This window comes from Polistes dominula, unplaced genomic scaffold (genome assembly GCF_049000335.1).
Source record: "Polistes dominula isolate Pdom_NZ unplaced genomic scaffold, Pdom_raw_medaka contig_73, whole genome shotgun sequence".
Classification (NCBI taxonomy): Eukaryota; Metazoa; Arthropoda; class Insecta; order Hymenoptera; family Vespidae; genus Polistes; species Polistes dominula.
Genome location: NW_028300951.1, coordinates 8202781 through 8217101, shown reverse-complemented (window position 1 = coordinate 8217101; position 14321 = coordinate 8202781). Strand labels below are relative to the sequence as shown.

At 23.1% G+C, this 14321-nt stretch overlaps 1 protein-coding gene across 3 annotated transcripts in view; it reads left to right on the top strand.

Moving 5' to 3' along the window:
* Frmd5 (FERM domain containing) overlaps nucleotides 1-14321 on the top strand; it is an 83882-nt gene that overhangs the window by 28783 nt on the left and 40778 nt on the right. For all 3 annotated transcript variants that reach the window (XM_015326907.2, XM_015326908.2, XM_015326909.2), the window contains exons 2-4: nucleotides 942-1046; nucleotides 11091-11133; nucleotides 13295-13471. In XM_015326907.2, the coding sequence (XP_015182393.1) occupies nucleotides 942-1046; nucleotides 11091-11133; nucleotides 13295-13471 (325 nt within the window). The remainder of the gene's footprint in view (nucleotides 1-941; nucleotides 1047-11090; nucleotides 11134-13294; nucleotides 13472-14321) is intronic.

The window sequence follows — 14321 nt, the reverse complement described above, 5'->3', positions numbered from 1 at the left end:
AAAAAAAATAAAATAAAATTTAGCATATTTTTGTTGATGTCATCGAAAGTTTTTTGAAATAATATTTCTAGTAGTAGTTGTGTAATTAGAGTAGCTTTATTTCGAATTATAGTCAAAGAAATCAGTTCATTTTATATTTGTTTTTTTTTTTATTGTAATATTAATAATTATAATATAAATTTTTAAACAATCTATAAAATCATAGTTTAGAACAAATTGTTCAATTTGATTATTAACAGACTATAATATCAATGTATTTTTCATTCATAATATAATTTGTTGTAAGAACTGATTGTAAGTTAGTTAAATTAATAAACATTAAATAAATATGCCAAAAATGTGTCAAAAATATGAAAACCTATTGTAATTTTTTGTTTACATTAATATTTGAAATTGACACGATTACATACTTTAACTTAATAATATTTCAATATAATATTTAAAGTATAATCGAATAAATTCTTAATTGATGTTACATACAAATCGTGTACAATTAATTGTTACATTAAACACATTCAATTGTATAAAGTAATCATACGAATGTAAAAATTGGTGGTACATAAGGAATATAAATGTAATTTAGTATTAAAAGAAAAATTCTTATCGCTATTTGATGAAATTCCGATATAGCTTGGAAAGTACTCGATCGTTTAAAGGCCGACATTCTCTTGGGAATTGGAAATTCGAGGTAAAGCGTTTGGAATACAAGTTATATCTCTTTATATATATATATATAAAGTCTCAAGTTGTATTCCTAAAAGTTTAGGAGATATATACATCTATATATATATACATATCGTGATCACTATAGATATTTGTTTTGTAAGTTATTGACCTGTTAACCACAATTGAACAAATATTTCACTCATTGTTAAAAAAAAAAAGACAATTTTTTTTTTCTTAACTAGGCTAATATTATTTTTATTATTATTTTATTACAGCCTCAACACAAAGGAATGTACATTCTCGAATATGTGTGCAAGCAACTCAACATTTTGGAAACGGACTATTTCGGACTTCGTTACGTTGATCATTGTAGACAAAGAGTGAGTATTTATTATTATAACAAATGTATTTCATATTAATTTAATTATTGTATAATTATATAACGAGTGATATTAATAATATTTTATTATGTCTTTTTTTTTTACAATTTATATTGATTAGATTTTCGATTAAACGTAATCATAGTTATTTTGAACTTTTGAAAGATTAAAAATATTAAAAAAAAAAATTGAAAAGACGAATGAAAGTTTAGAAAACAATTTAAGAATTTAAGTTGATTTGTTTAATTTTAACGAGTTCATTTTTTAATTTTAAAAAATATAAATTGAACAATATGAAATTTAATGTAAAATGATTAATCACGTATGGATAATTTTATTACAATAATTATAAAAAAAGAATGAAAAGTTAAATATATGAAATATGAAACATTTTAGGTTTGATTTAAAAATTGAATTTATTAGCAAAACAATATAAAATCAAATAAAAAAAAAAAACATATGCAAAGATATAAATACAAAACGTATTACTTACAATTTAGTATTAATAAAATTTTAAATCTCACGTATACGATTCAAATGAGAATAAAATGTTTGTTTTTGTTTTTCTTATCTTGTTTTTTCTTTCTTTTATTCCTTGAGAAAAAAAAAAGAAAGATATAAATAAAAAAAGTAAATAGTTTAGGAAAGTATGATAGAAGAATACAAATGAATAAAGTGAACAAATATGAAAGAAAAAGAGATAGATAGAAAAATAATAAAATAAAAATATAATATAATAGTAATATAAAGAAAAAAAGAAATGGATGAATAGAGACAAGGAAAATATGGTATATATAGATAGATAAATAGATAAATATATATATACACAGAAAGAGAGATAGTTAAATTGATCGATATGATAAGCAAAAGAAAGCAAGAAAGAAAGAAAGTAAGAAAGAAATAAGGGGGAAAAATAAATAAATTGAGAAGGTAAAGAAAAGAAAAAAGAAAATTAGATAAATAGATTGGCAAGAGGAATAAGAATGTCAAAGGAAGATAGTTTAACAAAATAATATAAGAGAAAGAGATAGATAGATAGATAGATAAATTGATTGACAAAATAAGTAAAAGAAAGAGAGTGAGAAAAATATATATATATATATATTTTTTTGGTATTCTTTTCGTTCTTTACCAGTCGTTTAATTCACTTGAGGAAATTCTCTCGTAATCGTTATTCTTAGGTTATCGAAGTAATTCCGGTATTGTTTAAAAATAGACAGCCGGGTAAGGGAGCCTTGAGAAAATATCGGTCTATTCATCGTGTTATATATCTGTTTAGATACATACACACACACATGTATATGTGATTATTCTTATATAGTATGAATCACAAGTAACAAGATATCAAAATATAAATCCTTGTTTAATTTTGAGTATAATCACAATTGTAAAGAAATTTGATTAAAAATTAATTAACATTATGTAAATTGTTTGTTAGAATTTTTATATATATTATTGTTTACATATGTTGAATTATATATAATAATATTATATAATAATATTATGTTATAATAATATTAATTATATTATATATAATAATATAAATAATATATATATTAGGAGGTGGGTCAAAAAAATGACACCCTAATATATAATATAAATAATTATAATATATATATATATATATATATATATATATATATATATATATATGAATTATTATTATTGTATATATATACTTACGTATACGTATAAAAAAATTATGTATAATTTTTAAAAGATTGTTTTAATTTTTTTGTTATTAATTTAAATTAGTTATTATCTTTATAAACATTTGACGTTTTTTTGATTCATCCTGTATATGAGTAGACTACAAGGTTGTGTCTGCATTAAATAGAAATTGTGATAATCATTGGCAACTATTCATTTACGCGAATACGCAAAAGTAACGTTAATAGTAGTAGGGAAATAACAAAGTATAATCAACAAGCATATATATATATATATATATATATATATATATATATATATATATATATATATATGTATAATTAAATGATATATTAGTTGTTAGAATTATTTATGAAATAATTATTTGGCTAATTAGATACCTATTTAAACGTTAATAATTAATTAAGTAATAAAACACACTTTGTTGTATATATTATATCATATTTAAGAGTATTTTTGATTGATTATTTTAAATGATATGATTAAATGTATTAAACGATCGTTGCCATAATCGATTTTTCTATTTCATTAATGTCAATGAATTCTTTTAATCAATATTAGTAAAATAAGGTGACATGATATTAGAATATTTTCAATTTTTCAATAACAATAAATGATTTTGATTTATATAGAAATTAATTTAATAAAATTTGATACGATAGTTAATGATTTAGGAAGATCACTTTTCATTGAATAACAACTACAATAATTAGATAGTAACTACTTGTTTAACTCATTCTATTAAATGTGATTTCAAAGTACGATTGTAGGGTATTAGTGTTAGAATGCAACTTGTTTGTTGATGATGTTCAAATTGAATTAGTTGATATGGTTGTTATATTGCAACTGGTAAGTAAGATATTCTAACCTCAAAAGGGGTCATAATTCCCTTTTCATGGGTAACGGAAATGAAGTTTGGTACGTTTAGTATAACTTAATTGATTAATCAATGCCGATTTCATCCTTTGTAGTTCCTTAGATAAGAGAATATATGTTTTTGATTAATAGATTTAAAGGAGATTGTTTTAATAATTATTCGAAGTGTAATTGAAGTGACATTATGTGACAAAATGATATTGAATGTATTCGAAGAATAATTACTTATGATACTTTAATTTGTTAGACAGTTTTATGAAATGTCTGAAATTTATAGAACATTCGTGTCTTATTTTGGAATACAAAAAAAATCTTGAGCACCCTGTATATTTTTCTTTTTCTTCACGTTACTTCTTGAGGTAACAAAATGAATTCTCACGAATTCTCTCAACACTTCTTATTAATATTTATTTTATCATTTTACCAATACTAATGGTAAACTACAATAATAACAATGTCATATGATAAATAAAAAAAAATAAAATAAAATAAATAACGTGTTATAGTAAAAGATTATTTCTTTTTTATTATACTATAAAAAGTATGTAAATTGCTTGGACAAAAAGAAAGTAAAACAATTATTTTTCGTTTAAAAGCATTTTCAACGTTTTTATTTTTTTTTTTGTTAAAAAAAGAAAATAATAATAAATAAATGAAAATAGAAAAGTAAAGGATCGGAGAATGAATGTCATGGTTTTTATCAAGCGTAGGCTAGAAGGGGACCTTTGAAATTTTGATGCATGGTCAGTCAGTATTCACCTAACTTCATACGCTTGAAACGCCTAAGGCCTCTCAAAGAGCAAAGTTTTTCAAAGACGATGACAACGACGAGGTGAAGAAAACCACTGGAGAAGAACGATACCACCCTCCATCCCTTCAACTTTTCCTCTCCATTTTTGTATCTTTGTATATATATTTTTTTTATTTTTATTTTTCCTTTTTCACTTTCGATAGTATAAAAAAAAAATCTTACTTTGCTATTTGATTATCAACTTAAATGCCAATTTGAAATTTATTAGATAAAAGTATAATTAAATTGTTTTATATTAATTAAACAAAAAATATGTATGAATTTTATGTATTCAAAATTGGTGACAAATTTATTATTATTAAAACAATAATCAAAATTCAGTAATAATTATCATAGTAGATAAATGTAATACAATTGTATTGCACTGGTACAGTTTAAATATTGTAAAACAATGTGAACATTTTATTTATTTATAATTTGGAATAAATTGAAATTGAAATATAATTACGATTAAATTAGATAAAAATAATTTGAAAACGATAAGTAAAAAAACAAAAAAAAAATAAAAAGAAACCTAACCAAAGTAAAATATATTATAATTAATGACTGAAAATACTTTAGACAAGTAGTTGGCCAGAGTTACTTTTTTTCTAAGCTCTTAAATTTTAGTTCCCTCGTTATTTTGATATTCTCAACTTGCTTGCGAAAGTTTTAAAATAACATCGATGAAAAATAAAAATAAATAGAAAAAGAAATGTAACCCAGAGAGAATTTTTTTTTTTTCTAAATATACCGATGTATTTTTATCTTTAAAAAAAAAAAAGAAAACGAATTCAAGTAATAGTAAGAAGAGGAACAAAAAAACATAGTGTTCATAAGAAATAAAGAAATAAAATTATTGTATATTATTATAATAAAAAAAAATTATTAATAATTGTTAAGATTTTATAGGGGGAAAAAAGATCATTGGATAAACCAAATATAAATATTGGAATTGATTTTAACGAAATGGGATAGGGAAGGGTCGCGAATGAAGGGATTTTATTCAAGGTCAGGAACAATGGAAAGATTTGGTATTTGTGATAATGAACTTTAAAGTTCTTAACATCATCTAATAATAATAATAATAACAATAATAATAATAATATAAATCAATAATTATTATAAACGAAAAATTATTTAATTCGATTAAAAATTAAGAACAAAAAAATATCAAATGATTATAATAAAATGATAACTTATATGTTGTAAAAAAAAAGGTAAATAAACCATCAGACGAATATTTTATCAGAAAATAATTAAAACGTGAAGATCAAGTTGTTAAAAAAAAAAAAAAAAAATGGAATTAATATAGTTTCCAAATTTTTTATTCTTTTTTGTCTTTTTACAATTAAAATATTAATTTATAATAATCTTTAATGATATTTGAATAATTAATTGTGTGTTTGATGAGATCATGAAATTTTTATCATTTTGGTTTGTTTGTGGTGGTATACTTATACGAGAATAAAGAAATAACTACTACTCTATGTGTTCTTTCTCTCTCTCTCTCTCTCGCTCTCTTATTTTTCATTTTTCTTTCTTTCTTTCTCTCTTTCTCTTTCAGTCTACAGAAGAGTATACGCTTTAAGACCTGGAAAAAAAATCAATATTGTCCGCCTAGACATCCGCAGACGTTCGTCAGCTTCTTAAAGATTAATCTCGCTCTGCACTCTTGATACGTGTACTGTATATCAGCTTCTATTTCTTTCTTTTCTTCTTTTTTTTTTTATCTTCTTATCTTCTTTTTAAATTCTACTTTATTTTTTTTCTTCTTCTCCTTCTTGACATATCAAATTTTTTTATTTATATAATATCATATTGTCATCTGTATTATCAGCGATGATCCAAAATTGTCTTTATCCATTCGTACGAGACGTTTATTTTAAAAATGATGATATACGTTCATCTTTTTAGTATTATTCTTTCATTTCCAAAACAATTTATTAGATAATTAATTTATTTGATAATTCAATAAAAATTAGTAAATTAATAAATTTTTATAATTAAGACACATAATTATGTTGAGTATTGGAATGGTTTTATTAATTTATCACAACGTAATTTTGATTGTATAAATTTGAAATAAATGGTGCATATATGTTAAATATTTTATTTATTATCATTTATATTATAATTTAGTTAATTTATAATATTAATTGTTAATAATATTAACTGTTATTATTATTTATTATAATGTAGTTAATCGTTTATAAATATTTTTTTTTATTTTTTCATCTTAAGGATGAAAAGGAAGGATTATATCATTTTAAGGATATCCTGTATAATATATTTTTTATTAAAAAAAAAAATAAATAATGTACACTTTTTACAACTACATAATAATCTTACGTTGGTTCTTAAATAATTAATTTATTAAGATGTAATTATTTTAGAAAAAAATAATTAAAACAAACAAACATATAATAATATTATTGTTTATTCATTAAAATAATCATACTATCCTTGCTAGATTTTTATATCATTTAAATGATACCTTGTATATTATATTTTTTATTTAAAAAAAAATAAATATATCATGTACACTTTTTACGACGACATAATAATCTTGCGTTAGTTATTAAATAATTAATTTAATAAAGTGTTAATATTTTAGAAAAAAACGAACAAACATATATATATATATATATATTTAAATTGAATAATAATATAGTTTATTCATTAAAATAATCATATTATACAGATCTATTTGTTCTTCATTAATCCGTATTTTAATTCATTATTCGAAATATAGATCGTAAGATATAACCAAGAAACTTAGTTCGTTCGTTGGTTCGTTCCAACAGTTCTGAATTTAACGTAGAATTTCAAAAGCGGAAACTAGAAGGAATACTCGAGGTTGCCATCTTGTGGTTGAGAAAATTATAAGGGAATCCCGCAAAACCACAAAGCAAAACCTTTTGTTTCTCTAAAAGTTCATGAAATACTTATTGTCTTAGCACCACCACAACTACCATAACTTGTCTTTGATAAATCATTATCCTATCTTTCGAATGATTTCTCTCATTACTCGTGTGTATACATTTTCAATCTTCTATAAATAATTATTAAATATTATTAACAATTTGTCTCATCACTCGCATGGTGAGAACATTACCACCATAAAATATTATTATTTGCAACAACTAAGACTGGTGATATTAATCAAGATTAAAATTTATTTATTTGTTCAAATGAGGAACGTCTGAATGATGATACTCGTTTTTTTTTGAAATTTTTTCATTATGTTTTCTTATTTTATTTTTTATTAACGTTACTTTTACGATGGTAATGATACACATGGGACCACATAAAACGTTATGAAAAGAAACTTAGGGTCAAGAACAACGGTATTATATTTTATTTTGTTATAACCCTTGATACGCGCGCGTTTTATAATCTTTCATAAAATATTATGTATTTTATTATATCGTATTATTGTTGTAATTAAATTGTTTATTTTTAAAAGTATAGCGTATATATGTTCGTGCATAAAATGAACATTTAAATAGGGTGATATAACATTTGTAATTTTTAATAATAATTATATTATATTGGGTTGGCAAGAAAGTAATTACTTGGTTTTCTAGTGTGAAATAAAACTCAATTGTTTCTATACAAAAAATGAACTTTAAATTAAATAATTAAATTTTATTAACTTTGTATAAATTAAATAACTAAAAAATTCTAACATTAACAAATGAATAACAAAACAAACATAACGCTATCTATTGGTGCAAAACGAAATTACTTTCTTGCCAACCCAATATTTAATATTTAGAAGAGTTTTAAGTGTCGTAGATGTAGACGAAAAAATAGTATTCAGTTCTTTTCTTTATATTTTATTTTCTGGAAAGGAAAACTTTATTCAGAGACTAAAAGAAAAGATTAGGAAGGCCATAAAACCATAAACAAACCTAAGAATTATCGAGATATATTGGTACGATGAAAACCCTTTGTGTAGTGTCGGGACCTTTGAGGAGTTTCAGATTCCTATCTAAGCACGTACGATACCATAAAAGAAGTAATATTCCAATATTCTTGACCAAGTTTCTTTATGAATAGTTCCCACTATCAAAAACCATAGTCTGTACCCGTCGGTGGACTATGGGGTGGATCCTTACGCTATTGGTCAATAAGATTCATAATCTCCTTCCCTCTCCAAAGGGGTGTAGGTCATTTCTGATATAATTATGTGGAGAGAAATAAGAAAGTAGCCTTAGTTAGTCATCAGTCGTAACAGTCACAGTTGTATCAGTTGTAAGAATACAGTCGCTCATCTAAGTTGTAATCGTAAGATTGTGAAACTATTATTGTACTTTTTCTAATACCTGTTTTAAATATATCTTATTAGTAGGATTAAACTGGGTGTATGTTCCACCTCGCACCTCTCACCCTAAATAAAATTTCCTACATATATTTGAACTCATATATAATATTAAATAAAGTTATGTATAGAATGAAATAAAGTATTTTAACATTTGTAACGCGTATCGATCGAAATCTCGATATAACGACCATGATGTTGTAGATGGATATAGTTTGTCAGGTACGGTTAATGATGTCCTTAGACGTCCTTTGTGAGGGTGCAATCCCTTGGGATGAAGTTAGATCGATCTGGTTAACGAAACTCGTGGTCTTGGATATGTCTCGACTATTCACCATAATCACACCATTTACCATTTCCTATTCTCTCCATAATATTGTTCTTCGATGAGTACTTCGACAATAATTCCAAATAATTCATTGGATTAAATTTATAATCAATATTTCAATCATTTTCCATTTTCCAAGCTTTTAACTAAAATCATCTTTAGTTAAATTCGATTAAATAATATTCTATGCTTTTTCACGTAAATATATATTAACTTATTGTATTATATTTTTTAATCATGTATTGGATAAAATAATTTTATATAACGTTAATATAATAATTAGAACAATCAAGAATGCAAAGTGACTATTTGTTCTTTTTAATTAATTGTAAGATACATTTAATTTTAGCTATAGTTATATCATTGCATTCGTTTTTAAACCTTTGAACAAAAATGGTTATTAATACAAAAATAAATAAATAGTATAACGTAATATAATATGATATAATAAAATATATATATAATAGTAGATTTTAATATTACTATATATAGTAATAATATTATACAATATTATAATAATTTAATAATATAATATAATTTTATATTTTATATATATATATATATATTATATTACATAATATACTTATATTATATTATAACATATTACACTGTATAACATACAGCATGTATTTTATAATATACAATATATATAAGCTTGCATATATGCATTCAAAAATATATATGTAATACAGTATATAGAATAATACAGGTATTTATAAATAAACTAATGTATATATGTATAAAAAAAATTTTTATACAAATAACAGAATATAAATTCTAATGTAAAATAAGTCAAATGGAATGATCAAACAAATGCATACGAAAAATACGTAGTAATTGATTTGTTTGTAAACGTAAGTTTGTATATAATAATAATTCATTTTTACTCGTATCAAAGGTTTGTTAAATGTTTCTATTAGCATACTCAAGTGTTTTCTATTTATTACTTTGAGCATTGAATGCTAGTGTATCTTACCGAGAAACTCATTTAACCGAAGACTCGAGAAACTCATCAGACTCAGGCCGTTCAACAGTCGTGTCAATGTGCGAGAATTGCTTTGCGCCAGGGTAATATCCCAACGGCATGGAATAAATAATCTTATTTGCGAGACAATTTTCCAAATGATCGATATCAATGTATATATGTATATATATGTGTGTGTGTTTGTGTATATTATACTAACATAAAAATTTCAATAATATATTCAATTGGGACTTAAAAGTTTCTTTGTATTTTAATAACAAAAGTCAAAAAACATTAGTTTATATTTTTTATTCAATTTCTTTAAATAATTCAACAATGTTTTGTGCTCAATGTTTCATTATTTTCCAATATAATAATAATTGCAAATATTATTATAAATATATAGGGTTTTTCAGAAAGTAATTTCGTTTTTCTTTTGTGAAAATGAAGACAATTTTTGCTTCGAGGTTAAACCTAAGCCTTTCAAGTGAACAAAAACTGTTTTTTAATTTGATAAATTTAACCTCTCACCAATCTCACGTGTTGTTATTTGCCAGTTTGCATCAACTAATGTTTTTATTGTGTCAAGAAAAAACAAAATTATTTTCCTAACAACCCAATATAATTTAGTTAAATTTTTAAAAATTATTTCATTTGGGTTTATCCAAGAGATTGATCAATCAAAACGAGGTGTATATTTGATATCATAGTTTTCAGATTGATTCATTTGCAAATGAATTTTGTATCACATGCACTTATATTGATATCATGTTCATATATATATTATTAAAGATAATTAATTCATAGATAAGCCCACATGATATGTTATATATTAATTATAAATTAATAAAGTTATTATAATATCTTAATAATATGAATTAGTATTAAATTATTAATAACATAGATCAATATATTAGCAATCTAAATATCAGATATACCGATTTATATAAATTAGCATAATTTATTATATCAATATAAACAATAAAAAAATATTCGTACATGTACATACATTTTATATATTTATATATATATACGTATGATAGATCATTCATTTAATCGTTTTAATTATTTTTGTTTTTTGTTTTCAGCATTGGCTGGACCTGGGAAAAACGGCGATCAAACAGGTGAAAGGTTTGTAATAAATATTTAAATTTATTATTGAAAATAAATCTTTTCTTTTTTTTGTTCAAAATAAATCGATATATCAGAGAGGAAACATATATTTAAAAAAAAAACATTATTTATAAATAAAGAAAAAAAGAATTGGGACAAAAATTGATATTCATTGAAAATATAATGAATAAGGATAAAAAAAAAAGAAAAATATTGAAACGACGATGATTATACGGTAATATAAAAAAATGATTAAAAAAAAGATAGAAAGAAAGAAAGAAAAATAGTAGGGATAATAGTAATCATATACTGTTGTCGTTATTATTGTTATCGTTATACGAGTGATATTATGAAAGAAACCAACTGTCTAAGGCCGATAGAATTCGATCGCTTAGTCGTAACTTTCTGTCTTTTACTTTTTTCTCTTCTTTCTATATACCCAATTACGTTGGGTCGATGTTATATGAAACTTTTAGATGGGTATGACCCTGTGTGTACAGGTTCTACTTATTCTATAGGATCGTTTTCTAGATAGACAAAATATGACAAATGGATCTTCAAACATTTATAATATTTTGTACTCGTATGTATATATATATTAGAAAATTTTATTTAAATTAAAATAAAATATAAAAAAGAAAAATTATTTAATTAATATACTAATGTATATCGTTAAATGTTTCTTTTTATTTCTATATTAGAAGAAAAATAATTATATTTATATTTTAACAAATATTTTTATTTTAATTATATTTATATTTTAACAAATATTTTTATTTTAATTATATTTATATTTTAACAAATATTTTTATTTTTATTATATTTATAATTTCCAAATCTTTTTATTTGAATAATATTTATATTTTACAAATATCTTTATATATGTTATATTAATAATTTTTATTATATTTATATTTTACAAATATTTTTCTTTATTCTTATTAGAAGAAAAATTATTTGTTTTTCTTTTTTTATCTACATTTTTGTTTTTACATTTATACAAATAAATAATAAGTACTTTGTTTCTTTTTTTCTTGTCTATTAGAACACTTTAAATGTTTGTTATAATTTTAATAATTATTTTAATAGAAAAAAAATCATTACACTTTTGTAATCGTATTTAGTTTGTCTTTTAAAAGATTAAAAAAAAAATGTTCTTACACAGTATTTTCACAGTGACAGTTTAGATAATAAAGTGTTCTCGTTTAAATGTCCCACATGCGAATCTTTCATGTTCGTCGAGGCATAAACGTTTTTCAAGTCGCACGGAGTCAATTTCAATGAGTATCACAAGTATATATATGTCTTTTATAACATGAAATAATACGAACGTTGATTTATTCGTTTCGAAATACGAGCTTCGTGAAACTTATAGAATCAAGATTTCGAATTAAATTTATCTACATTAATTTTTTCTCAAGCAAATTATTCTAGATATGAAAAAGAAGTATAAAGTCAAAATTTAGAAAGAAAATATTATATTTAAATACGTCTTTCATCAATTTTGTTCTCTTAACAAAAGTTATAGTTATTCTTTTTTTTTATTTTTTATATAAAAATAAAACTTTATTATTACTGAAAAAACATCTCTGTTATTTTTTCTTATGTTTTCTTTTTCTTTCATCGTTGAAAGTAGTTATATATATATATATATATTTCTATAATTAAAAGTAAATAATTATACTTTTTCATCATATTTTCTTTCCCTTTAATTAAAAGTAACTTTTAGTGCATCGTATATCATCGAAGTATAAATAAAAATTATTCTATTGATAATTTTATTATTTTCAATTGTTCTTCAATATTTTCATTTCTTCATTTACTGATAATTATACGTTTGCACTATTAAATTAAAATATATTTATATATGTTTCCTTGAAATATTTCAAATTTAATTTTAGCGTACTTTAACAATTAAAAAATTCGCCATCATTGGTACCATAACTTACATTAACTTAACTCATCATAATCAATCTAAAAAAATATTGTCAAGGTCCTCATAAAATTAGAAAAATTGATCATCGTTAGAACAAAACATTTAATCAAATAATTTTTACAATAAAATTGTTAATTCGATTTTAATCATAATTTTATTATAATAATCATCGAATTAGTAGAAATATAAATATGTGTGTCAAATTAGAAGCGTCCGGCTTCTTTCACCGTGACTATGTTCCAGACATGGACCAGATTTTGTTTAGCTTTCGCGTGAAATTTTATCCACCCGATCCTCTGCGGCTGAAAGAAGAGATTACGAAGTATCAGGTTTACCAGCAACTGAAAAGGGACCTTCTCCATGGCCGATTATACTGCAGTCCTGGTGAAGCTGCATTACTAGCAGCATGTATAGTTCAAAGTAAGTTCAATTTATTATTATATATACCATATAGTATAATACTTAAATCCTCTTTATATAAACTAATTTTCTTATCTAACGATTAACTATTTACAACGTTAAATTGATCTGACGTATTTAGAAATTGATAATGGGGATAAGCAATTTTTTTTTCAAGATTTTTTTTTTGTAAAGATCAAAAATTCTCTTTTCATTTAAATGGATCATGTAACACTGAACGGTATTTCAACATCACGCCGCTAGATAGAGCAAACTTAACACCCCATCCCTCACCCTACATAAAGCTCATAATTAGTTCTTATCCCCATCGCTATGCGGCGTATAACCATATAATTATCTCGCTTCATAATTACCTTGTCCGTAGGCTTAAGTATGACTTCGGGATGAGATGTTTGTATTTGCTTAAAAATTCTATCAAAGTGTCAACTCGTAGTTAAATTGTTTGTATATCTGTATAAATGTAAACAAATTGTGATTTGGACAAATAGAAGATGCGCACAGGGCACTTGTGTACCTGGCTTTTTATTACGGTATTTTTCTCTTATAGTATTTTAATTGACATTGAACGTTAGAGGGGTATCATGTTCTCAGCAGCATATATTTTTTACCTGTCGATCAAACCCCCGATTACAATCATTCTTTTACCTATTAATTAGAATTAATAACATTACTAAATATTGATATCAATTTAATGACTCTTTAAATCTGTAAAAGATAAAGAGATACATTGATTTAAACCTTTGCACTTCAAATTATATTTCAATTCGGCAGATTCCTATGGTTTTAAATACTTATTTAAAATTTACTTTAATTGAAAAATATGGTAATTTAAATATATATTGTAACGGAA